Here is a 26,167-nt window from a genome sequence, read left to right on the forward strand (position 1 = left end):
CAAATTCAATTTATTATTCAACTAAACTGCAAATATATGAATTTTTTAACATTTATGAAACACTTCTCTAAACAAGGCCATAGGGTCATTGACCCTAAAGAGATTCCCTCCTTGGCACAGTGATCTATTTCTTTTTGTCTCTTTCTCTAAAATCGTATATAATAATCATTAGATTATTAATATATAAACAGAAATAAATTTAAGAAATACTACAATTTGAAAACAAATGCCCCCGAACGTGATGACAGCTGCAACTGCTTAATGCTAACTTTTAACATTGAAAATACCATAGACATGCTAACGCGTTAGCATCGGGATCCTGATCATGATCCGGACCACCACTCATTTTCAACCACTCCACAAAATGTCATCAAAATCCGTTCAGAACTTTTTGAGTTATCCTGCTGACAAACAGACAGACAAACAAACTTGACCGAAAACATAACCTCCTTGGCGGAGGTAACAACCTGTTTGTGATAGAGCTCTTATAAACAAATATTAAAGGTTGTCTTTTTGTGTGCAACTTGATTGTTTATCTGATAAAGATGCATATGTAACATGGTTCCTGCACAATACAAGAGTTCGATGTTGCACTTGGAAAACACATACCTCTGCTAGAGTAACAAGTGCAGTCACATTAAATGCTTTTGTTGTGAAGAACTTTCATGAAGTGGTGTATTAGCATGAACAGCAAGTAACCTACATCCCCAATTCCAGTGAATTTGGGGCATTGTGTAAAATGTAAATAAAAACAGAATACAATGATTTGCAAATCCTCTTCAACTTATATTCAGTTGAATACACCACAAAAACAAGATATTTAATGTTCAAACTGATAAACTTTATTGCTTTGGTGCAATTATTTGCTCATTTTGAAATGGATGCTTGCAACACGTTTCAAAAAAGCTGGAACAGTGGTATGTTTACCACTGTATTTTATCACCTTTCCTTCTAATAACACTCAATAAGCATTTGGGAACTGAGGACACTAATTTAAGTGTCGTGATTGGGTATAAAATGAGCATCCCCAAAAGGCTCAGCCGTTCACAAGCAAAGATGGTGCGAGGATCACCACTTTGTGAACAACTGCATGAAAAAATATTCCAACAGTTTAAGAACAATGTTTCTCAATGTTCAATTGCAAGGAATTTAGGGATTCTGTCATCTACAGTCCATAATATAATAAGATTCAGGTTTTGGAGCAACACATGCTGCCATCCAAGCAACATCTTTTTCAGGGACGTCCCTGCTTATTTCAGCAAGACAATGCCAAGCCACATTCTGCACGTGTTACATCGTTGCTTCGTAGTAAGAGTACGGGTACTAGACTGGCCTGCCTGCAGTCCAGACCTGTCGCCCATTGAAAATGTGTGGCGCATTATGAAGTGCAAAATACGAAAACAGAGAACCCGGACTGTTGAACAACTGAATTCGTACATCAAGCAAGAATGGGATAGAATTCCACCGACAAACCTTCAGCAATCTGTGTCCTCAGTTCCCAAATGCTCAGTGAGTGTTGTTAGAAGGAAAGGTGATGTAACACAGTGGTAAACATACCACTGTCCCAGCTTTTTTGAAACGTGCTGCATGCATCCATTTCAAAATGAGCAAAGATTTGCACAAAAACAAAGTTTATCAGTTTGAACATTAAATATCTTGTCTTTATGGTTTATTCAATTGAATATGGATTGAAGAGGATTTGCAAATTAATGTATTCTATTTTTATTTACATTTTACACAACGTCCCAACTTCATTGGAATTGGGGATGTATCTTAAATCTTGACAGATTGATAATAAATTGGCATTTATTTTTATATGCAAATTATTTTTATTCTATGCCAGGTACAGGCTTTAGAAAGTGTGTGTTACAGACTCTTAAGTAATCTTGTTAACAATCCATCAGATTTATGCTGTGAAAACTCTGCCATGTTGGGAGCAGAGATGAAAAGATGGACACACCAGAATTATTTTTCTTTTCTCTGCCTCTCTCTGTTCAACTCCTTATACAGAAGACATTTTGGTGGACCTCCCTGAAGATGCTACTCTGGAATTGGTGTGGAAAAATAATGAGCGGGCGAAGGAGTATGTTCTGGTGAGCTCAAAAGAGCTGGAGTTTGAGGAGGATCCAGGCTCACTGAGTGAGACAGTCAGAGCAGGACACTTCACGCTGGAGCAGTGCCTCAACCTTTTCACAAAGCCAGAGGTGCTCGCACCAGAGGAAGCTTGGTAGGGACATCTATGTTTACTTCATATTTCACAACCTAATCCCTCACAGTGTAATCCATCATAGTCTGTTCTTCTCTGTACTTGCTTCCCATTGGTTTCCTCAATATGCAGTGGTTCTTTCTTACCATGTACTTGGATTAGTTTTGGCCAGGAGCTTCTAGTCTTGTCTCATGTGAGAACTACTCTTAAATAAATGCAAGTGATGAGCTGTTAGTCCATGACCCAGGAGACAATTTTGACCTAATCAGTACCACTTAAAATGGCAAAATAGCATTTACCAATGGGATGGCCAACACAAAACTGTATGCTGTCCATCTCAGGGTGTAGTGGCAGCTGAAGCCAATTAGGGGGTCAAAGAAGAATTACACAGAATTACAAATGACCAGAAATCAGGGTTTGTACTTATGTGGTGAATGTTTCCGGGTTGTTTTTAACAGTTTATGTCAGAGTCCATTCATTCTGTTTATTTCAGTTCCACACCCAAACAGTTGGTGGCGGTAATGCACCGTGTTGGTTTGCAAGCCGCCAATAATTTCCAAAGAAGGGTTCATTTGTTTTGGGATTTAAGAGTTTATAAAGTCATATTTTTGTGGACTGCGCTGTTGTTTTTCTAATGGTTTACTTTGTTGTGGTCATGAGCTGCGTTTTTTTTTTCTCCAGTAATCTTACATTAAGTGGAGCTAATGGGTGACGCTTCCAGCTTCTAAAAATGCTAATTCCATTAACATTCAGACGAGAGTTTGAGAGTCAAAACCACAAGATTAATGAGTTTGAGCAACGGACAAAAATTTGTCTGAGGTGAGTGAGTGAAAATAATACATGACGTTAGTGCTGAGTGTTTGACCTATTTTTTATTTTTACCACAGCCCCACAGTTTTTACTGTTACTGTCATAAATAGAAGAAAAGTTGTAACTTTAAATAACTTAGATTTTTTTTATTTAAAGTTTTTTAACCATCATGTAGTCAAAGAAAATAACAGTGCTGTTTCGTATTTCTTTATATTTTAAGAAATATATTTCTTGACCACATTAGAAACATACATTTGCTGAATGAATGAATCTGCCATTAGAACATGTATACGAGGACATTACCTTTCATTTTATTTGTCTAAAAATAAAGTTTTCTAATGTAAGAAAAGTTTGTTTTTTTTTTTACTTCAAAATGTGCAGTAATCAGAAATTAATGTGGAATTAAAAACATATTTGTAAGGATTTTAAGGTGGCCAAGAATTTTAAAAACTGAGATTATCAATAGCTCCAAAGCTCCTGCCAAAAGTAGGAAAACTCAGAAGTGAGTGAAGGTTAAACAAGTTGATGTATTAATGTACGATAAATACTCCTATTGTTCCATTTGAATTGATACTGACAGTTAATATTTTTGAGTTCTTTGAATTGTCATTTCTTTTACAGTGTAGTTTTCTGAACCACAATGTATGTTTTTTTTTTTTTTTGTTTTTTTTTTTTTTTTTTTGGATTAAAGGCTGGTAGCACAATACAAGTTGTGTGAAAAGATGGGTGGAAAAATTGACTTGACCCAACCAAAAATGTATTTATTTATTTATTTTTTTTTTGGTGGGTAAATAGACCTGAAAATGCACCAGAATGCATCAGAAATCTCAAATTTTTCTGGGGGAGAACCCCCAGACCCCCTATCAGGGGCTTCGGGCCTTTGCCCTTGCCAATTCTTTTCCCCATGGCCCACTTTCATCACTGTACACAGAACTTCGTGTGCAGTCTGTTGTCTGTAAACACAGCGCTCAGTTTGTCGGCCATGCAGTTTTATGATTTAACAAACATCTGATTCAAAACTTGGTGTTCTCCCAGCATTGAAATCAGCTATTCTGTTTTTTCTCTTAGAATCACCAAAATCAATGATTCACATCAGCAGTAATTTCATGTTATACTCTAGTGTGTGTTTGTGCATGCATTTGTTATGTGGTCAAAATGTGCTATGCAGCACATAATAAATGAATATACACTCAGGCATATAAGTTGTACAGTGATTAGTTACTGTAAATTTTTCTCCACACCACTAGAGTGGAGTTGAAAAACCATTATGATGTGCTAGTTGTGTTGACTTTTAGCTTTAATTCAAGGGGTTTAACATTAATCTCGCATTAACAATTTAGAAATGGTTGCATTTGGGTATAGTGTCATTTTAACTCCATAAGTGATTTGACAGAGTAGGGATTATTGTCAATATAATCTTCAAATACACTTTGGATTGCAGTGAGAACCAGAGTTGTACTATATCAGGTTACACTCCAATTTCAGTTAGTTGTTAAGAAAGACAAACAGTATGGTGTTGTATGATTAAAACAGTATGGTGTTGTATGATTAATCTATCTCAAGTAGGCAGTTCTCAAAACCTTAGCGTCATGCAAGCTGGAATCCAGTGTGGGAAGCCACGAGGACTCCCATGACAATTCTAAAGGAGCAACATGCTTCTGGGGCTCTGATTGAAGAAAGTGGGGACAGCGCATCTTTTCACTGTTTCATACGGTACATTTGGAAAATATTCACAGCGCTTCACTTTTTCCAAGTTATGTTACAGCCATGTTCCAACATGGGATATAATTAATTTTTTCTCTCAAAATTCTATCACAACACTCCAGAATTACAACATGTAAACTTATAAAATAATAATAATAAAAGAAATCACATGTACATAGGTATTCACACACTTAATACTTTGTTGAAGCACCTTTGGCAGAAATTACAGCCTCAAGTCTTTGGGCAGTCTTGCCCATTCCTCTTTGTAGCTCCATCAGGTTGGATGGGGAGCGTTGGTGCGCAGCCACTTTCAGATCTCTCCAGAGATGTTCAATTGGATTCAGGTCTGGGCTCTGGCTGGGCCACTCAAGAACATTCAAAGAGTTGTCCTGAAGCCACTTCTTTGATATCTTCAGAATCAGAGTAGCTTTTTTTTTATTCGCCAAGTATCCACAGAATACAAGGAATTTGACTTTGGTCTGAGCTGCACTCTTTCAGCTCTTAAAATGATTGATTTTTCTGCTAGTTGGTGGCTGAGAAACGCATCCGGAGCAAACACTGAGGGACTTTAAAAACACTGCAGTTATTCACAGGCAATTCCATAATAAGGAATTAAAGTACTTCCAGACGTCCTATGTGGGCAAGTTTTCATCAAGCTGTGATTTGTAACTCAGAGAGAAACAACACCAATAGGTCATATTAAAACCTTCATTTACTCTGCCTGCTGCCAAGCCTGCTTCACATGACGCAGACCTTGTTTTTGTTAATTAAGAAAATTTAAATAGAGGATCTAACAGCAATTCTTGCTGTTTGCTGGCTGGGGAATTGTTTAGAGTGGAAATGGAGACATTAATGGTGTCGGGTTTGGACAGAAATATGAAGTTCAGAAAACTCAAAGTAAAGTGTAATATTTCCAATGTCGACTTTGATTCCTGAGGAAGTTTCACAGTGCTGTCAACACATCAGATCATCATTTTATGGATGTCTACAGTTTGCATGAACACTTTGGTTTGTCTGTCATGTTGGGGGGTCATTACATGTTATGTGTTAAGACTGTCCATGTACTTATTCAAAGTATCAAAGTATGAGGAAAAGACAGAGAAAAGTTAACTTCTGCAACAGCTGCAGTGATCTTGGCATCTTTTGTCAGCCACACTGTGTGATCCGACTACAGAGTGAGTGTCTGACTGGTTTAAAATAGTCCAACATGGCAGTGGCAGAATGAAGCCATGGGAGAATTTGTTGCTGTGGGGCGTTCTATTGAGTGTCGACTCTTGGTACTACACTCTCTTTGGCTCCACTGGAAAGTCTTTGCACAGTGTTTCATGTAAATTTTCTGCCGTTGTTTCAAGTTAGATGCGGGGGCATGAATGACAAAAATGTGTGATGGAGAATCCTCAGTGGAATTGAAGTTACAGCTCCCATATAAAGGCACATTATGGTGAAAGTTCAATGGTTGAAGGCCTCCACTGTGCAGTAACTATAGCATTTAGTAACCACACAAATAATAAACAGGTGAACACAGTAAATTATGATGTTAAATTTGGAAATTATTGCAATTAATCTCTATGCTGAAGAACAAATGTCTTGTCGATGATTGTCGTTGAAGCTAGTGCACTTAAAGTGTCAGGAATTTATAAAGTTAATTGTCAGAGTTGAAATCTGTAAAAGAGCACCCTGTCACTAATGATCTGTGTCTCCTCTGTTTTTTAGGTACTGTCCAAAGTGCCAACAGCACCGTGAAGCCTCCAAACAACTGCTGCTGTGGCGTCTGCCCAATGTGTTAATTATCCAACTCAAACGTTTCTCCTTCAGGAGCTTCATTTGGAGGGACAAAATTAATGACATGGTTGACTTCCCTGTCAGGTAAACACACTCAGAGTTGCATATCCACCAGGACTGTTTATTTAATACACCACTTTTATGAGTGTGTGCGTATGTATGTCTAAACATGAGGGATGTGCGTATCTCCATTATAAAACAATATGATGGCTATCTGGATGCATGGCTGACTATATGATTCAGGGATAATACTTTTTATCATCGACCTCGTTGATTTGGAGCGATACGGTGCAATCAGATACGATTCTTTGTTTCATCTAGTCAGTAATTTTCCATGATGAATTAGAATAAGCGAAAAGTGGCATTGCTTACTTTCAAATACAAGGTCTGTTAGAAAAGTATCCGACCTTTTTATTTTTTTCAAAAACCATATGGATTTGAATCACGTGTGATTGCATCAGCCAAGCTTGAACCTTTGTGCGCATGCGTGAGTTTTTTCACGACTATCGATTGCGTCATTCGCTTGTGGGCAGGCTTTGAGTGAGCACTGGTCCAGCCCCCTCGTCGGATTTTCATTGTCAGGGAAATGGCTGAGCGACTGCCGCTTTGCTCCATGAAAATTTTTTCAGAAACTGTGTGAGATAACCAGGTGGAAACCATTCGAAAAATTCAGATGGTTTTCGGTGAAGATTCTATCTAAGGACCATGACAACCGGATTAAAGACGGCCCACAGCGGCTGAGGACGCGCCGCGCTTCGAGTGGCCATCGACAGGCTGAAACGACCAGATCATTTCCAAAGTGAAGGCTGTGTTGATCTGGGACGTCATCTGACTACCAGAAAAATGGCAAGAGAGGTGGACGTAGCACTTTTTCAGCACATTACACTGTTACAGGAGATTTTGTAATGAAAGACGTGCGGCGGAATTCGCACGTCAGGACGGAGCCGCGTAATGGCGCAGAACAAAAAGCACCTCCATGTTGGAAGTCTCACGGGACATGCCCAGCTCTTCCACCATTCGGAAGATTCATATGGCTTTGGGTGGCTTTTCAGTCGAGTGAGTATCCAAGAAATTGTCGAAGATCTGGGCATGTCACGTGTCCTGTGAGACCAACATGGAGGTGCTTTCGTTCCGCGCCATTAGCGGCTCCGTGGTGAATTCCTCCGCTCCTGTTTTCATGACAAAATCTCCTTTAACAGTGGAATGTGCCGGAAAAGTGCTATGTCCACCTTTTCTGCCATTTCTCTGGTAGTCAGATGACGTCCGGATCAACACAGCATTCAGTTTGGAAATGATCTGGTCGTTTCAGCCTGTTGATCGCCGCTCGGAGCGCGGCGCGCCCTCCACCATTGTGCGCTGTCTTTAAACCGGCTGTAACACTCCTTAATCTGTGTGATGCCCATAAAATCATCTCTGAAAGCCATCTGAATTTTCCGAATGGTGTCCACCTGGCTGTCTCTCACAGTTTCTGGAAAAATTTGATGCAGCACTGCTCCAGCCGTTCAGACATTTTCCTCACAATGAAAATCCGACGAGGGGGGAGGACCAGTGCTCACTCAAAGCCTGCTCACAGGCGAATGACGCAACCGACAGGCGTGAAAAAACTCACGCATGCGTACGAAGGTTCAAGCTTGGCTGATGCAATCACACATGATTCAAATCCATATGGTTTTTGCAAAAAATAAAAAGTTCAGATACTTTTCTAACAGACCTCGTACATATTTCATGAAAAACGAGCAACCTTCTTTAAGTTATCACTACTTTGCTGAAGCATACTGGCACTGCCTGTGTTCACCTTTTGTTCACCACCGGGGGAAGCACTACAACCCCTGGCAAAAATTATGGAATCACCGGCCTCGGAGGATGTTCATTCAGTTGTTTAATTTTGTAGAAAAAAGCAGATCACAGACACGACACAAAAGTAATTTCAAATGGCAACTTTCTGGCTTTAAGAAACACTATAAAAAATCAGGAAAAAAAATTGTGGCAGTCAGTAACGGTTACTTTTTAGACCAAGCAGAGGGAAAAAAAAAAATGGACTCACTCAATTCTGAGGAATAAATTATGGAATCACCCTGTAAGTTTTCATCCCCAAAACTAACACCTGCATCAAATCAGATCTGCTCGTTAGTCTGCATGTAAAAAGGAGTGATCACACCTTAGAGAGCTGTTGCACCAAGTGGACTGACATGAATCATGGCTCCAACACGAGAGATGTCAATTGAAACAAAGGAGAGGATTATCAAACTCTTAAAAGAGGGTAAATCATCACACAATGTTGCAAAAGATGTTGGTTGTTCACGGTCAGCTGTGTCTAAACTCTGGACCAAATACAAACAACATGGGAAGGTTGTTAAAGGCAAACATACTGGTAGACCAAGGAAGACATCAAAGCGTTAAGACAGAAAACTTAAAGCAATATGTCTCAAAAATCGAAAATGCACAACAAAACAAATGAGGAACGAATGGGAGGAAACTGGAGTCGACGTCTGTGACCGAACTGTAAGAAACCGCCTAAAGGAAATGGGATTTACATACAGAAAAGCTAAACGAAAGCCATCATTAACACCTAAACAGAAAAAAACAAGGTTACAATGGGCTAAGGAAAAGCAGTTGTGGACTGTGGATGACTGGATGAAAGTCATATTCAGTGATGAATCTCAAATCTGCATTGGGCAAGGTGATGATGCTGGAACTTTTGTTTGGTGCCATTCCAATGAGATTTATAAAGATGACTGCCTGAAGAGAACATGTAAATTTCCACAGTCATTGATGACATGGGGCTGCATGTCAGGTAAAGGCACTGGGGAGATGGCTGTCATTACATCATCAATAAGTGCACAAGTTTACGTTGATATTTTGGACACTTTTCTTATCCCATCAATTGAAAGGATGTTTGGGGATGATGCCATAGAGCAAAAACTGAAAACATTCCTTTGCAAAAAGACACATGCAGCGTCGGCTCGCAGCCGCCGCGACGCTCCGCCACAGGAAAAACACCTCCGCTGGAAGCCTTAAGGACAAGTTGGAACATGTCCAGCTGTTAAACAATTTCTCATATACTCACTCCACTGAAAGCCATCAAAAGCCGCCTGGATTTTACAAATGGTTATCAACACGGAGGTGTTTTTCCTGTGCCGCCGCAACGCGCCGGCTGCGTCCTGACGCGCGGACCCGTCTGCACGTCTTTCATTTAAAAAAATCTCCTTTAACAATGGAATATCCGGATAAAATGCTGAAACCGACTTCTTCTGAAACTTCTCTGTTCTCTCACTACGTCCTGGATCAATAGAGCCTGAAATGTGGAGGTTTTCAGCTTGAAACAGGCTGACGACTGCGCCTGGGACCGCTGCACGACGTCTCGCTCCGTGGGAAGTCCTTAAAGCGACAGTATCACCTCAAAATCTCTCATCAGCTGTTAAAATTTTCACCGAAAACCAGCTTAATTTTTCGAACCATGTCCACTTCGATGTGTTTCACAGGTTTAGAAAAAAATTTGATCAAACAAAGCGCCAGTCTCTCAGCAACTTCTCAGACAAAGGAATTCCGACGAGGGGCTGGACGACTCCTCCCACAAGGAGTGCTCACAGGCGATTGACGTCACCGACAGGCGTGGAAAAACTCACGCATGCGCACGAGGGTTCAAGCATGTCTGACGTAAAAACATATGAATGAAATCCATATAGTTTTTGAAAAAAATAAAAAGGACCTATACTTTATTGACAGACCTCGTATATGGTAGCAGAAAGCGCAGCGTCGAACCAGCCAAGAAGAAGCCAGCTGTTGTGACTGTAGCATATGTAGCACAACATAACTTTCCCATTCTGGACTGTTATGACTGTCTTAAGAAATTGTGAACTGAGTTTAAAGTTCAAATGAGTACATTTATCTGTTGTACTGCTATCATCAGAGATGTTGATTTTAAGTGCCATTTTAAACATTAATGCTGCAGTAAGGTACAATTTTTGATGTACAGACTTAGTGTGTTTTTAATTTAAGCTTTTGTTTCTTGTTCACATAGCCACACCATCCATACATGCCCATTTAGTGCATGTGTGTCCCACCTTGTATAATCATTGCCCCTACCCGTGCTTATAATGACAGCAGCAGGGGTCTCCCTAGCCCTCTCCACTTTGCATCTGGGAAATGAATGGATGATGGGGTGAGCCGTTTGACAGTGAATTGCCACAGTGGCGGGGGGGCAGACGATTTTAAAAATTCTGGTTGTGCTACTGGCAAAAACTAGGAATTTTTTTGTCCTTTTTGATGAACTGTAAAAACTCTTTTGTGGTTTTGTGCTGAGCTTTGATATAGCTTTCTCCATAAACGGAGACTTAAATTCAAATACCGCTGACTCCTCAACATGAAGAAATAAACAAAAAAACCTTCATTGTAACATCGGGTGTATTTAATGAGTTAAATGCTTTACTTTGTGTATTTCTTTGTTAGTTTTGTGGTGTGTGGAGTGCTCCATGGAATTGGAAAAGAAACCCGCTGCACACACACTACATCTCAGTGTGTGTGACCTTTCAGCCATGATAGTCAGTCTTCACTCCAGCCAGTGAAGAGAGCTGTTCTGTGCATAAAGTGCTCTCCTTCATGTATAATTATTTACCACTTTGCTTAAATTCCATCATTGGAACAAAAAGAAAAAATTACTCAATTAATTAATTACAAGCACACAAACGTGCATAAAAGATGCATCATACCTGTGAATAAACTGTAGAAATGAATACCGTATTTTCTGGAGTATAAGTCACATCTGCCAAAAAATGGCTCTTGAAGAGGAAAAACCATATATAAGTCACACCGGAGCATAACTGTCATCGGACTATAAATGTTTTGAGCTCTAATTTGGGATTGTTGTGCATTGTTGTGTGTGTGTGTGTTTTTATTACTGGCATTTATTCTTTCATTATTGGAGTTAATATTGTTCAGTGGTTTGACTTTTGGTAAAGTTCTATTAAAAAATACTCATTATCAAGAATTATTAACAGAGCACGAGCTATGTACAGGAAAATATCAGAATGATGTGTTGACAGTACGGCTTGAGCGTAACAAGGTCCGTGCAAAATCACAGAGGTCCAACATTTTCTTGTACAGACCGAGCAAGCAAGGTTAATAATTGATTTATTATATATATAAACATGTGAATTTCCCGGCTGACGGTGTTGGACTTGTAGTTAGACCTGTTCACTTTCTTCACCTCCATGAAGAACTTGCTTAACAGATGGTTCGGTCCTTAGCTGGTAAGCTTTCAACTGTGTGTTTTTTCCTATGCTGTTTAGGTAGTTTTGAAGTATGTTCATGGCCAGCTTGGTTTTTCTAATCGCGTTTTTAGCTTTCTGGTTTGTAGCGAAGTTTTCAATCTGTTCTTGACTGTTTTGAGCTGTGTTTTCATCTTGTTGGTCTTCATTTCATTTTGCACGTCCACTTTGAGCTTGTTTGCTGTTAAAACCTCCATTTTCTTTGTTCACTTTTTGTTTTTGTTTTTTTATTTTCACACTGTAAAAATTGTAAACAAAGTCGCAAATCTGATACGCAGTCCAGACCGATTGTCATGGTAATGATCTGATATGGGAAAATATCAGACCGGAAATCTGCCAGTCACAGCATGCATACTGTCATAGCCATATAATAATTACTATTGTGAATTTTTTTATATATAATTCGCACTGGAGTATAAGTCTCATGGCCTCCCAAACTAGTAAAAAGCAACTTATACTCCAGAAAATACAGTACATCTAATCAGTAACCACAAATGGAGGTAGATTAAAGCACAGGTTTGCCTGGGCTGAACAACAGTGACCCAAAGTCGCGTAGGGGTCCATATTAATAGCCATAAGAAATGTTTTGGAACACAACATTAACACAAATAACATACAATATAACAAAGAATAATAAATTTCTATTGCCATCAACAAATAACATCATGGGATGTGCAGTAACATAGGGATGTGTGGGTTGAGCTACTTGGTCTTCGGCCACTGCAACCTGGGCCTGGATAAGGGTCAGAAAATTAATACACTTGGATTTACATGGATGAACTGCGTTGGTGTTAAAAGTGGGATTCCCAAAGTGTTTAGGTCACAAAAGCAGTGCAGTGTATGAAAGATGTTAAAACCATGTATAATAAATAAATAAAACAAGCATCATGCAGTGCAGCATTGCCATCTGCTGGGAACTACATAAAATGCTATTATCATGTAATTCCTTTCTGGATGATTAAAATTCATTAATGAACTGATGGCCATATTGTCCATTGCTACCTGGAAGGAAAATTTTATTTATATACACACACACACAGAGCAGGTAAAATAAGTATTGAACATGTCACCATTTTTCTCAGTAAATATATTTCTAAAGATACAGTTGACATGAAATTTTGAAAGATGTCAGTAATAATCTAAGTAATTCATAGATGCAAAGAAACTAAATCAAATAAGTGCAGAAATTAAGTTATGTGTAATAAAATGGAATAACACAGGGAAAAAATATTGGACATGCTCACTAATATTCATTTCATACTTCATACAAAGCCTTTTTTCATAACAGCTTCAAGCTGTTTCCTGCATGGAGAAACTAGTCACATGCATTGCTCAGATGTGGTTTTAGCACATTCTTCCACACAGAGTCATTAGATGTTGAAGGTTTTGTGGGCCGCTTCTATGACTTAATGAACAGTAAGTGCAGCTTTATGTGTATGAAATTTTATTTTTGTTCATATTAAGACACTCTCAGTTGTTATAAAAGCACAAATTGTTGAAGTCAAATGTTTAGATAAATGTCCAAAGCAAATATGTGATTTTTTTTATTTTTATGGAATTGTAATAAAACCGTATTCTAATCCATGTGACAGTCTGCATATTATAGTTCTGCCATCTTGCCAATATTATGACTAAAATGAGCAAGAAATGGGACTGAGAAATAGCTCTCATTTAGCCTATTAATTGCACCAGATTGTGCCAAATTCCATGTAGTATTTCGCCCAGACCCCCCACTAGCTGCGGCAGCCCCATTGTCATGAATTTTTCTTTCTTTCTTTATTTTTAAGGACCACTCTCATCACTGGGTTCATGTCAGGTGATTGGCTGGGCCATTCCAGCAGCTTTACTTTCATTCTCTGAAACCACTTCAGAGGTTTTTGGTTGTGTTTTTGGGATCACTGTCTTGCTGAAATGTCCACTTGTTTCATTGATCCTGGTAGATTTTTTCTCAAGAATGTCTCGGTACATTTTTCCATTCATCCTTCCTTCAATGTTGCCAGTGGCGTATGTCTGAAAAACAGCCTCACACCATGAAATTTCCACTTAACTGTTGGTATGGTGTTTTGGGGGTGATGTGCAGTGCCATTTATGGTGTGTATTATGGCATCCAAAGGGTTCAGTTTTGGTCTCATCTGTCCAGACTGTATTGTCCCAATATTTCACAGGCTTGTCTAGATGTTGTGCAGCAAACTTTAAATGAGCATCAACATGATTTTTCTTCAGCAATGGAGTCTTGTGTACTGAGCGAGCATACAGGCCAAGATGGTTGAGTGCATTACTTATTTTCTTTGAAACAATTGTACCTGCTATTTTGAGGTCTTTCTGAAGTGGTCCTTGGCTCTTGGACAACTCTTCTCATTCTTTTCAGTTCTCTGTTAGAAGTCTTGTGACGAGTACCTGGTCGTGTCCGGGTTACAGTGAAATGATCTTTCCACATTCAGATTATGGACCCAACAGTGCTCACTTGAACATTCAGAAGTTTAGAAATCCTTCTGTAAGTAGTGCCATCAGTATGTTTTGCAACAAGAAGCTTGCAAAGATCTTGAGAAAGCTCTTTGCTTTTACCCATGACATGTTTCTTGTGTGACACTTTGGCAATGAGACATCTTTTTAGAGGCCATCAGTTGGGACTGAACTAGCTCACGTTAATTTGCACAAGGGGCAGGACTGCTTTCTAATTACTGATAGATTTCAGTTTGTACCTTGGCTTTCCATGTCTTTTTGCACCTCTTTCTTTAGGTGTTCAGTACTTATTTCCTGTGCCATTTCACATTGTTATACAATTTATGTGCATCTAGGGTGTGTTTTTTTTTTTTTTTTTTTTTTGTACTCTGTATGGATTACTTGGGTTGTTGCTAACACCTTGTGAAAATTTCACGTCGGTAGCACCTTTAGAAATAAATATAGGTACTGAGAAAAATGGTGACACGCTCAGTACTTATTTTATTGTGTGTGTGTGTGTGGGTCTGTAAGTTAAAAAAAAAAAGAAATTACTGTACCATTCCCAAAGGCACAAATCCATCCACGTGTTTTTCTGTGATGATTTTGTTTGTTTTTAAAGGTCACATCTCACTCAAGTGAACACTGTCATTTAAACATAATATGGCAGATTATAAATAATTTCTTGCATCTTGTGTGGGCCCTGGTAAAGCTGATAAAACCCAGAGTGCTTCTAAAAAATGCTCAACAGATTCACAGCTATATTGAGCCATAATCATGACATAACGTCAGGCACGGTCTGTTAGCTGCCTGACAGTCACTCTGCCTGTGTCCATTTACAGTCCACTTTATGACTTACACCAGTACACACAGTGAATCCCGGTGGCTTTTGTCTAAAACTGTAATATGGCTTTAATTTATTTGGCTTTTAAGTCAAATTCCTGGATTTTGCAATCAACATATGTCCGTTTCCGCCTCTTTGTAACCTGCGGTGTACTCACACAAAACAACAAACATAACAAAAAACATTGTGTACAACTCATTATGACTGAATGATAATGATTACATACCAAAAAAGCAGTGTTGCTGATATCACTACTGCTATGCTTACACACAGAGCCATGTAGAATTATTGTTCCGCTGTGTGGTGTGTTCATTTGTCCACAGAAAAACAGCGCTCCTCCATCAGAAGCCAGCTGCGCCATAACTTAGCTTAGGTATCGGTTTAGCTAAGCTTAGCCAATAATGCAAAATGGGTTTAAGCTGGTCAATGTCACGGCTCTCCTGTTAACAGCAGTCGCTTGTTGTCACATTCTGTCCGACTCAGTGATCACAGATGTGGCTTCCTCGGCGAGACTTGCCTGTGTGTCCCAAATATAGCAGCTTAGCTTAGCATGGCATGACGTGTGGGTGCAAACCACAAGCACAGCCAGTTCCACGCTTTTGGGAGAGGAAACATGCTTTGTTAGAGTTCTCCTGGCCACATGAATGGAAAGGATAGAATCTGTGGTTAGATCCATTTTTCAAGATATTTGAAGACCGCTGTGCTCAGCTTCACTTCTTCAGTCTGTCTGAGATGCACTATAGAAAGAAGAAGAAAAAAAAAAAAAGAAAACCTCCCACATTCTTCCTCAAAATGTTATCTTTGGAAAAAGTGTCCACCAAATAAGTAACACTAGTTGTGTTACTGCATCCTTGTAAAACACGCATTAGCCATTTTGACCTATTCGCCTTCAAAGTCTGCAAAAAATTCCCCTTTTCCCATTCATGTCAATCAAGGGTCTCAAGAGTTGTGGCCCTACATGGTATCATCAAAGTCCCCATTCCTGACAAATTCATGTTTCTGAGCATTTGTGAGCAGGAGATGAAATCAGGCTAAATTCCACGTTTATGATTTTATTTCACAGGACATATGGCACCAAAAATAAAATGCAGTACATTTCATAGTTCTTTATTTACTTAGAATAGTCAGCTCATTTGACATTTAATTTACTAGTGATTTTCTCTTTAAAGCTAAGTTAAAAATATAAGTCTTTTCAGGTCAAAATTACTGTTCTTTTGGAGTTTGAGCCTTTACTCGTGCGTTTTGAGTGAGGATCTTCACTAACAGATGCTACAGTCAGAGCACAACTTCTCTCAGCAGGCAGAGAGAGGAGACTGGCCATGTGACTTTTTCCAGCCACTTCTCATCTGGTAGCTTTTAATCAAAACATGATGAAAAGTATACTTAGGTGCACCAGTGTCCAAGCAAACCTGAAGATTTTCGGCCCATTGCCATAACTTCCATATTATGTAAAACTATGGAGAGAGTTTTAGTTGACGTCCTGACCACCATAGTGGTCAGTGAACTAGACCCTCTGCAGTTTGCCTATAAGAGGGACAGAGGTACTGATGATGCCGTACTGATCTTGCTGGACATGATCTCAAAGCAGCTTTCACTTGCTAAAGCATACGCTTGGGTTTTGTTTGTAGACTTCAGTGCAGATTTTAATTCTATGAAATTACATATTCTTCTGAAAAGGCTGGCTGATTTAAATGTTGAAAAGGGCCTGATGCTCTGGATCAGAGACTTTGTCTTGTCGCCCTCAAAGAGTTTGTGCTAACAACATTCTGTCAGGAGAGCTCATCATAAGCACTGGCTGCCCACAGGGTAGCGTTCTTTCACCTCTGCTCTTCTCTCTTTTTACAAACGAATTTGCAGTTAATGACACAAACTTTAAACTGATTAAATACGCGGATGACATGACCCTAGTCGGCCTGCTACAAAAGTGTGACTCCTCTGGCGAAGCCTCCTATCTCGCTCACACTAAGGCTCTTGAAGCTTGGTGTCTCGACAGCCAGCTGGAAATCAATGTGTCTAAGACAAAGGAGCTTGTTTTTCACACAAAGCAAGAACTGACCGTGCCGCCAGTTTCACTCGATGGCCAGCTTGTTGAAACGGTTGAAACTTTTAAATATCTTGGTACAGTTCTTGATAGTCACTTGAGCTTCTTTGAAAACACTGATTTTATCTTTAAGAAATGTTCACAGCGACTCAGTCTTCTCAGACGATTGAGTTGTCTTGGTGTTAATCCGCAGATTTTAGAGCTTGTGTATTCTGCACATATTGAGAGTATTTTAACATTTCATCTTTGTGTTTGGTTTGGTGTGGTCACTTGAGTTGTAAATGTAAGGACAAATTAAATAGAATTGTAAAAATGGCGGGGAAAATTGTGGGAAAACCCCAGAAGACTCTGGCCCACATTTACACTGACAGGATGAGGAGGAAAGCTGAGAGAGTCCTGGCAGACAGCTCTCATCCTCTGTCCTGTCAGTTTGAGCTCTTGAAGTCTGGGAGGCGCTACAGAGCTCCTCTGGCCAAAGGTTCTTTCAAAAAATCTGCCGTCACCATAATGAACTCAAAAAAGTGACCACTCCACAAATTAAACCCGAACTGCTTTACTTCTCAAAAAAGTGACCACTCCACAAATTAAACCCGAACTGCTTTACTTCTGTTTTATTTGATTTTATTAGATCTTACTGTACGTTTTATTTATCTTACTAGGTCTTATTCTATTTCTTCTTTTACTTCCATGTATTTTATGTATCTTATTTTTGTTTTATTCGTGTGTTTGTATGAATGTTTTATGACTGTTTTTTTTTTTTGTCTTTTTTGTGCTGGTGAGCCGAAGACAATTTTCCACATCGGTGGACAATAAAGAATTATTCTATTCTATTCTATCAATCCCAGAGGATTAATTTAATTAAATCATTACAATACTAGAGATATCAAGTTTGAACTGATATATATTCAATGTCGATCAATATTTTTTCTCAGGACTGTAAAAAAAAAAAAAATAATAATAATAATAATTGAAATGGGTTGTGATGTCTTCTTGCCTTCCAGGAATCTGAACCTAAGCAAGTTTTGCATTGGCCAAAAGGATGAGATGCAACATCCCCCAGTCTATGATTTGTATGCTGTTATCAACCACTATGGGGGAATGATAGGAGGTCACTACACAGCCTACGCTCGCCTGCCAAGCGACAAGAACAGTCAGCGTAGTGATGTTGGTAAGTGGAGTGATGTTGACACATTCAGACCTTCCAAGAACAGTTTGTGTATTTTGTGTATGTTTGATACTCTAACAATGCAGTTACGCACATATGCCCCTTGTGGTCTTTGCACTGAATAAACAAGCAACATATGTGCTTGTGCACATACAGACCCTGTGCTGGCTCTAGTCTTTAAATTTGAAATTCATCATTTGATATGGGTGCACAATCATGTAGCATTCAGCAGGAGTCAGTATTCACCAGGTGACACGTGTTCCTTTTCGCACAGACTCTGGAACAATGTTTAAAAAAATTATAGTTATTTCAAAGGCTTGAAAATGTTTCAAAGCAGTGTTCTTAGCTAGTCCTCAGCAGTTTGTAGTCATGACGAAACGTTTTGGCACCAGCCACAGCCGCACATTCCAGTTGTTCTTTGTCATTTTCCTGTTCTGTTGCATATTTTGTCTTGTGTTTGCAATGTTCTAGTAACCATGTTTCATCATGTTTCTGACAATAGCTTAACTCTGCATATTAGCAGAAGCAAACAGGAATTGTAGAGTGTCCACATACATGGGAAATTGTATAGGCAAACCAAAGTTTCTTTTGGACTGATCTGGTGCATCAGTTATCCACAAACTAATTAGTTCATCATCACCGTGCGCTCATTTTAATTTGGTCAGTTGCAATATGATAGCCTTGATTGTTTTTGAGTTGTCATCTAAAGTTGGCTGAGAGAGACGATAGCGTGATTTATGCTACTCCGTCTCCACAGCTTCGTAGCCACGCTGAGCCCTCTGTGTCGGTGTGAACCCTCTCCAAGCCCCTCTCCATAACCTGATGTGCACCTCCCAAAAATTTAAACTGTATTTCAAAAGGACAAAGACCACACTGGCTATGATTAGTCACTTTTCTGGTTTCACTCCTTCCTCTCCCATCATATTTAAAGTCTGGTTAAAAGTTGTTGCAGTGCGCATACTGATTACATTTCAATCATGAATCAAATAGAGAAACATTTGGCAAAAGAAGTCTGCAAATATGACCAACTTTTCAACAGAGTAAAAAAAATCGAAAAAGTTGAAATTTTCTGAAAAAATCGGAGGTTTTATTTTTAGGCCAAATCTCCCAGGCCTAGCTGTAACTTTAACTGTTCTGTATGGCTATGTGGCATTGCCTGGTTGAACGACTATGGAGTGACTAACCTCGTTTCCCCATTAAATGGTAAATGGACTGCATTTATATAGCGCTTTTCCATCTGCATCAGAGGCACTGGGGAGATGGCTGTCATTACATCATCAATAAATGCACAAATTTACGTTGATATTTTGGACACTTTTGTTATCCCATCAATTGAAAGGATGTTTGGGGATGATGAAATCATTTTTCAAGATGATAATGCATCTTGCCATAGAGCAAAAACTGTGAAAACATTCCTTGCAAAAAGACACATAGGGTCAATATCATGGCCTGCAAATAGTCCGGATCTTAATCCAATTGAAAATCTTTGGTGGAAGTTGAAGAAAATGGTCCATGACGAGGCTCCAACCTGCAAAGCTGATCTGGCAACAGCAATCAGAGAAAGTTGGAGCCAGATTGATGAAGAATACTGTTTGTCACTCATTAAGTCCATGTCTCAGAGACTGCAAGCTGTTATAAAAGCCAGAGGTGGTGCAACAAAATACTAGTGATGTGTTGGAGCGTTCTTTTGTTTTTCATGATTCCATAATTTTTTCCTCAGAATTGAGTGATTCCATATTTTTTTCCCTCTGCTTGGTCTAAAAAAGTAACCGTTACTGACTGCCACAATTTTTTTTTTTCCTGATTTCTTATAGTGTTTCTTAAAGCCAGAATGTTGCCATTTGAAATGACTTCAGTTTTGTGTCATGTCTGTGATCTGCTTTTTTTTCTACAAAATTAAACAACTGAATGAACATCCTCCGAGGCCGGTGATTCCATAATTTATGCCAGGGGTTGTACGCAGCATAACTTCACACGGGAAAATGGTGTACTGTTTTGTTTTCAGCTGCAATCATCGAAGCAGTCGCGAAAAGTGGGTCTGGGTCATAAATAAACCGCAATACGTGTCCACTTTCCACCACATCGTCACTTTTTCTTTGCATTTTCATTTTGTTTGCGTATAATTTGCCCCAAAACTCAGAGAAAGTGCTGTGTTTCTGTCCCCAGAACTAGAGAAATTGCATCATATTTTACTCCTTTAGCTCTCACCCTCAAACGAGTCTGCGCTGCCCAGTTGGGGTTGGACCCAAGTCAGGCAGAGTGTAAGTTGTATTAAAGTACAAATAGCACCTTTTTATCAGGTCTTAAATTTGAGATTTTTGTACTTTGTTTTAGTGTTCTTTTTATTCGTGGCATTTATTTTTTCATTATTGTAGTATATTTTATGTCGTGCTTTTATTCATGGGAAAGCCGTATGTAAGTAGTTATTATTAGTAACAAACATGATTTTTCAGTATCATAGTCTCACTGGAGTTGCAGGACCTCCCAAAGAAATAAACCTGAAAAATTTCTGTCCATCTCATTTTTATTTAAGGATTTTCTGTCCACATCATATCATTTATTCTGTTCTTCTAACGTCCATTGATGGTCTTGCTTTTCTTATTCTCATTCACCCTAACTTTTCCTTCATGATTTCTGTCCATCTGTAATCAATGTGCCTTCACTCTTCCTCAACTTGTCTTTCCTGTTTCACAGGCTGGCGCCTGTTTGACGACAGCACAGTGACAATGGTGGAAGAGAGTCAGGTAGTGACGCGCTACGCCTATGTGCTTTTCTATCGACGGCGAAACTCTCCTGTGGAAAGGCCACCACGTTTCCTCAGGCCAATGGGAGCGGAATCACCGAGTGCTGCAGGAGCAGCTGCTAGTCAGGTGAAGTCACAATTTTGCATGACTAATCCAAGGGTTGTTGTCTGCAGAGTGCCTTGTTAAATTGTTTTAGCCCAGATAAAACTGTGACCGTATCTTTTGGCATCCTAGGTTTGCTTTCAGCATATTTTCCCCATGTTTCACAACACTAGTATTGCTACGTAGCTGCCTGTAGTGTAATTGAAACGGCTGAATATAGTTGCCATTATTTGACATTTTTCAAAGTACGGGTTCGAAATTGTCAATATGGTCGAATGTCACACAAATGCGTTACACTATGGACACAAAAATAGAAGATTTTTTAAATTCCATTCGACACAAGCTTGAAATTTTATATATAGTCATGCATGACACTATTTTACCAGCATTTATTTCTGCTGATGAATAAATTAGAGGCCATTAAAATTAAGTTTATCCAGAATTTTAGGGTGCAGCTGTTTTGTGTGATCCAGGTGGATTATAAATGGTAGATTACAAAAAGTAGATTATAAACTGATTTTGCACAATATCACCACATTAATGTTGCTTTATTTGATGAAGGATTTAATATGGATTATTATTTCATGCTGGTCATAACACTACAAGGGTGATACAGAAGTGCCTGCCATCATTTTGTGTGAGTATTTGTCAGAGTTTCAACAAATTTGAACTGGGCATTCCAACTGAACTTATCTTGGACATGTTCAAATTTGAGCATGATGGAATTTTTTCATGAGTCTCTGGGAACCCCCGCTTTCGTAGGTAGATTTGTGTTGCAGTAAGAGAGAGCATCCAACTTATTAAACATTTAGGATAACACTGACATAGACAAAGACCTGTCTCAAACATGAAAGTGCTCAGAGCCACACTAGATCACAGCCTGGCAACCACCTAAAATGGTGCAGTTTGCTGCTGCTGATTTGTTCAACTGAATAATGGCGGCTGGAACAAAACTGTCCCAGTAGCGCTTTGTTCTGCACTTTGGGACTGTAAACCTACGACCAGAGGGGAGAAACAGAAATTCCCCATGCACAGTGTGTGAATGGTCATTTATAATAGATTGTGATTCTCTGTAGCTGCCTGGTATACAGAGAATCTGGGCCAAGCTAAACAGAGAGTCTTGATTAATTAGCCAAAACAACAAAAACAAATTGTACACTTCAATAATTTGTCAGTGGTAAATGCAAATTATAACTTTTTCAGTTTTTCAGTTTGAAAGCAGAACTGGCAATATTCTGTTTCCCCAAATCCCACTCAGGTTAAGTAAGCAACACAGCTTCCATATTTATGGACTATATATTGCAATGGAGTATTATCACATCTCTCCAAAAATGCTTCATGAAGAATTTGAAAAAACATACTGCATGTTGCATCAGTCAGTCCATGGCATTTTCTTTTTTAAACATGGTGCTACCACTTCATGCAACATGAAGCAAAATGAATTTAACCGGCACATTATTTATTTGTACTGCAAACACTGCATTAGGAAGCAGAATTAAACAGGCTATTTAATGGTATTGTGTGAGGTACAAATAACTCAAGCTTAAACTGATTCTTGTTGCCCATTGAACAGACAGAAATGTCTGTGCAGTGCGACCTTTGCCTAGTTGTCTTCCTCATTGTGATTCTGGTTGTCGCACAAAGTTCAGACAAGTTGACTAGTAAGTAGTATGAAGGTTATTTCCTGTCTTTATTCAAGAGCATATGAAGATTATTCCCCAACTTTATTCAAGTGTGTGTGTGTGTGTGTGTGTGTGTGTGTGGTCTGTTAGTTTGAGAGTATGATTTATTAATTTCTCTCATTCTGTAATATCCCACCTGTACTCCTCATTCTTCTTGTTTTTGGACTGTTGGTATCCACCTTAATGGTGTATTACTGCCAGTTTCTGCTCAGCAGTGCGGATCAATCAGTACCTCCTTCTACAGATGTGTATACAGCAGCAGCTTGTCATATGTGTAGATTGTGCCATCTTGTCGTATGTGTTTGACTTAAATTCACTTGGAAATATAAGTCACAGGACCAGCCAAACAAGTAAAAACGAACAAGCATAGAAACAAAACGGTGCAACTTATAGTCCAGCAAATACTGAGATGATTTTTATATCCAAATATATAGTATCACAACAGATGAGACATGCTTCTGTGAATAGCTTGTAATTTTTCTATCAGTGATCAAAATAAGCTCAGTTAATTAAATGTCTTGGTAAAAATCACTGAGGGAAGATGTTTGATGCATGCGTGTGCAGTCTTTTTTATTTTTGAATCAGGTCCTTAGCTGTTACCTGAAATTAAGTTTCATTGAATGATTTGTATAATCTCTGAAACAATTGGAGTAAATGTACAGCAGAGTCATGTTAATTGTGGTTTGTAAACTCCACTGGTCCTGAATGCAGTATGTGGCAAACTGATGTTTATTCACAGTTAATGATTCCATCCAAGCATTACTGTAATTCAGTCACAGGTACAACAGTTCTATACTCGATATTTTAATAAACTCTTTAGCAGAGGTCACCTGACCTTCATGTTTTCCCAACTCTCCCACTCCACCCTTTTGGTGTGCCCAGCCAACCAAAGGCTAGGACACACCACACCTGATGACTATCGTTGCAGCAGGTAGCATGCCGGGCAGGTGATCTCCATGTGTAGTTTTGGTTGCTCCTACTTGATGATTTCTGTGAGGTGTTAATGTGAACATGTTCAAGTGTTTAACAAATATGCATCTGGAGGAAGTTAATGAGCTGATGTGCTCTATTTTGCTTTCCATGGGGTAATATTCTCTCACACATGCAGCTATTTGTCATCACAGAAGCACAGATACATATCCACACTTCACATGACAAAATCACAGTGATTCACACAAACATTTTAGGATGCTTACTTCTGTCTTATGCAAATAACTTGTATAGTATGTCCATAAGAATAGGTGTCAGCTGTTGTACACACACACTCAAAATTAATTTTTGTGCTGTCACCCACCAAAGCAGTCAAGAGTGGAGCTGCGAAACAACCTTCAAGACATATATACTATTTTGGGAGTGCTTTTCAAATTTTGGGGGGGGTCTTAAAAACAATGCAAAATACAACACACAATTACAAAAGTCAAGATTTTAATACAGGGGCACCAAAAACACAGTGCAGTGTGTGAAGAATATTTAATTAAGTCACAGATTTTAGATTTTGACCTTGATACAGTCTTTGGAGTCTGACAATGTCCACTTTTCGAGCTGAAACTGTGATGTCTTGTATCATCTAGGTGAGCTACAGTGCCTGCGGCTCTATTTGTTTGTGTTTCTGTTGTAAGCTTTGTGCATGTTAAAGATGACATGGCCCAAAATAGAAGGTTCACTGAGCCTCACCTTGATGTATCAGAATCTAGAATTATAGAGACAAATATACTGTCATTGTTATGGAGTTATTTACATGCAGTTTGTGAACCCATTAACTGACTGACTCAATTAATCCTATGCATAACCTGCTTATTGACACCTTTGGACAATTGTGTTATCTATTGAACAAGATAGGCTAGTTTTTAGTTTTAAACTGGCATTGCGACCAAAGTGGCGAAGCTTTTTTGACTGATTTAAATTGGCACAGACTTAATGACATCAGTGCAGTGTGTCTGAATAACAGACACATTGCACTGATGTTGGGCGGTGTCAGGATCTTTATTTATATTCAATCAGTGGTGCCTGTTCTACCAGTTTAAATTCAAATTTGGAGGCATTTGTCAATATATACGCAACAAAAATATAAACGCAACACTTTTGGTTTTGCTCCAATTTTGTATGAGATGAACTCAAAGATCTAAAACTTTTTCCACATACACAATATCACCATTTCCCTCAAATATTGTTCACAAACCAGTCTAAATCTGTGATAGTGAGCACTTCTCCTTTGCTGAGATAATCCATCCCACTTCACAGGTGTGCCATACCAAGATGCTGATTAGACACCATGATTAGTGCACAGGTGTGCCTTAGACTGCCCACAATGAAAGGCCACTCTGAAAGGTGCAGTTTTGTTTTACTGGGGGGGATACCAGTCAGTATCTGGTGTGACCACCATTTGCCTCATGCAGTGCAACACATCTCCTTCGCATAGAGTTGATCAGGTTGTCATTTGTGGCCTGTGGAATGTTGGTCCACTCCTCTTCAATGGCTGTGCAAAGTTGCTGGATATTGGCAGGAACTGGTACACGCTGTCATATACGCCGGTCCAGAGCATCCCAAACGTGCTCAATGGGTGACATGTCCGGTGAGTATGCTGGCCATGCAAGAACTGGGACATTTTCAGCTTCCAAGAATTGTGTACAGATCCTTGCAACATGGGGCTGTGCATTATCCTGCTGCAACATGAGGTGATGTTCTTGGATGTATGGCACAACAATGGGCCTCAGGATCTCGTCACGGTATCTCTGTGCATTCAAAATGCCATCAATAAAATGCACCTGTGTTCTTCGTCCATAACAGATGCCTGCCCATACCATAACCCCACCGCCACCATGGGCCGCTCGATCCACAACATTGACATCAGAAAACCGCTCACCCACACGACGCCACACACGCTGTCTGCCATCTGCCCTGAACAGTGTGAACCGGGATTCATCTGTGAAGAGAACACCTCTCCAACGTGCCAAACGCCAGCGAATGTGAGCATTTGCCCACTCAAGTCGGTTACGACGACGAACTGGAGTCAGGTCGAGACCCCGATGAGGACGACGAGCATGCAGATGAGCTTCCCTGAGACGGTTTCTGACAGTTTATGCAGAAATTCTTTGGTTATGCAAACAGATGGTTTCAGCAGCTGTCCGAGTGTCTGGTCTCAGACGATCTTGGAGGTGAACATGCTGGATGTGGAGGTCCTGGGCTGGTGTGGTTACACGTGGTCTGCGGTTGTGAGGCTGGTTGGATGTACTGCCAAATTCTCTGAAACGCCTTTGGAGACGGCTTATGGTAGAGAAATGAACATTCAATACACGAGCAACAGCTCTGGTTGACATTCCTGCTGTCAGCATGCCAAATGCACGCTCCCTCAAATCTTGTGACATCTCTGGCATTGTGCTG

The 26,167-nt window shown here is 39.4% G+C and overlaps 1 protein-coding gene across 6 annotated transcripts in view; it reads left to right on the plus strand.

Moving 5' to 3' along the window:
* usp19 (ubiquitin specific peptidase 19) overlaps nt 1-26,167 on the plus strand; it is a 152,297-nt gene that overhangs the window by 107,566 nt on the left and 18,564 nt on the right. For all 6 annotated transcript variants that reach the window (XM_034172162.1, XM_034172163.1, XM_034172161.1 and 3 more), the window contains 4 exons: nt 2,011-2,227; nt 6,434-6,586; nt 18,095-18,261; nt 20,953-21,128. In XM_034172162.1, coding sequence (XP_034028053.1) covers nt 2,011-2,227; nt 6,434-6,586; nt 18,095-18,261; nt 20,953-21,128 — 713 coding nt within the window. The remainder of the gene's footprint in view (nt 1-2,010; nt 2,228-6,433; nt 6,587-18,094; nt 18,262-20,952; nt 21,129-26,167) is intronic.

This window comes from Thalassophryne amazonica, chromosome 6, assembly GCF_902500255.1.
Source record: "Thalassophryne amazonica chromosome 6, fThaAma1.1, whole genome shotgun sequence".
NCBI lineage: Eukaryota > Metazoa > Chordata > Actinopteri > Batrachoidiformes > Batrachoididae > Thalassophryne > Thalassophryne amazonica.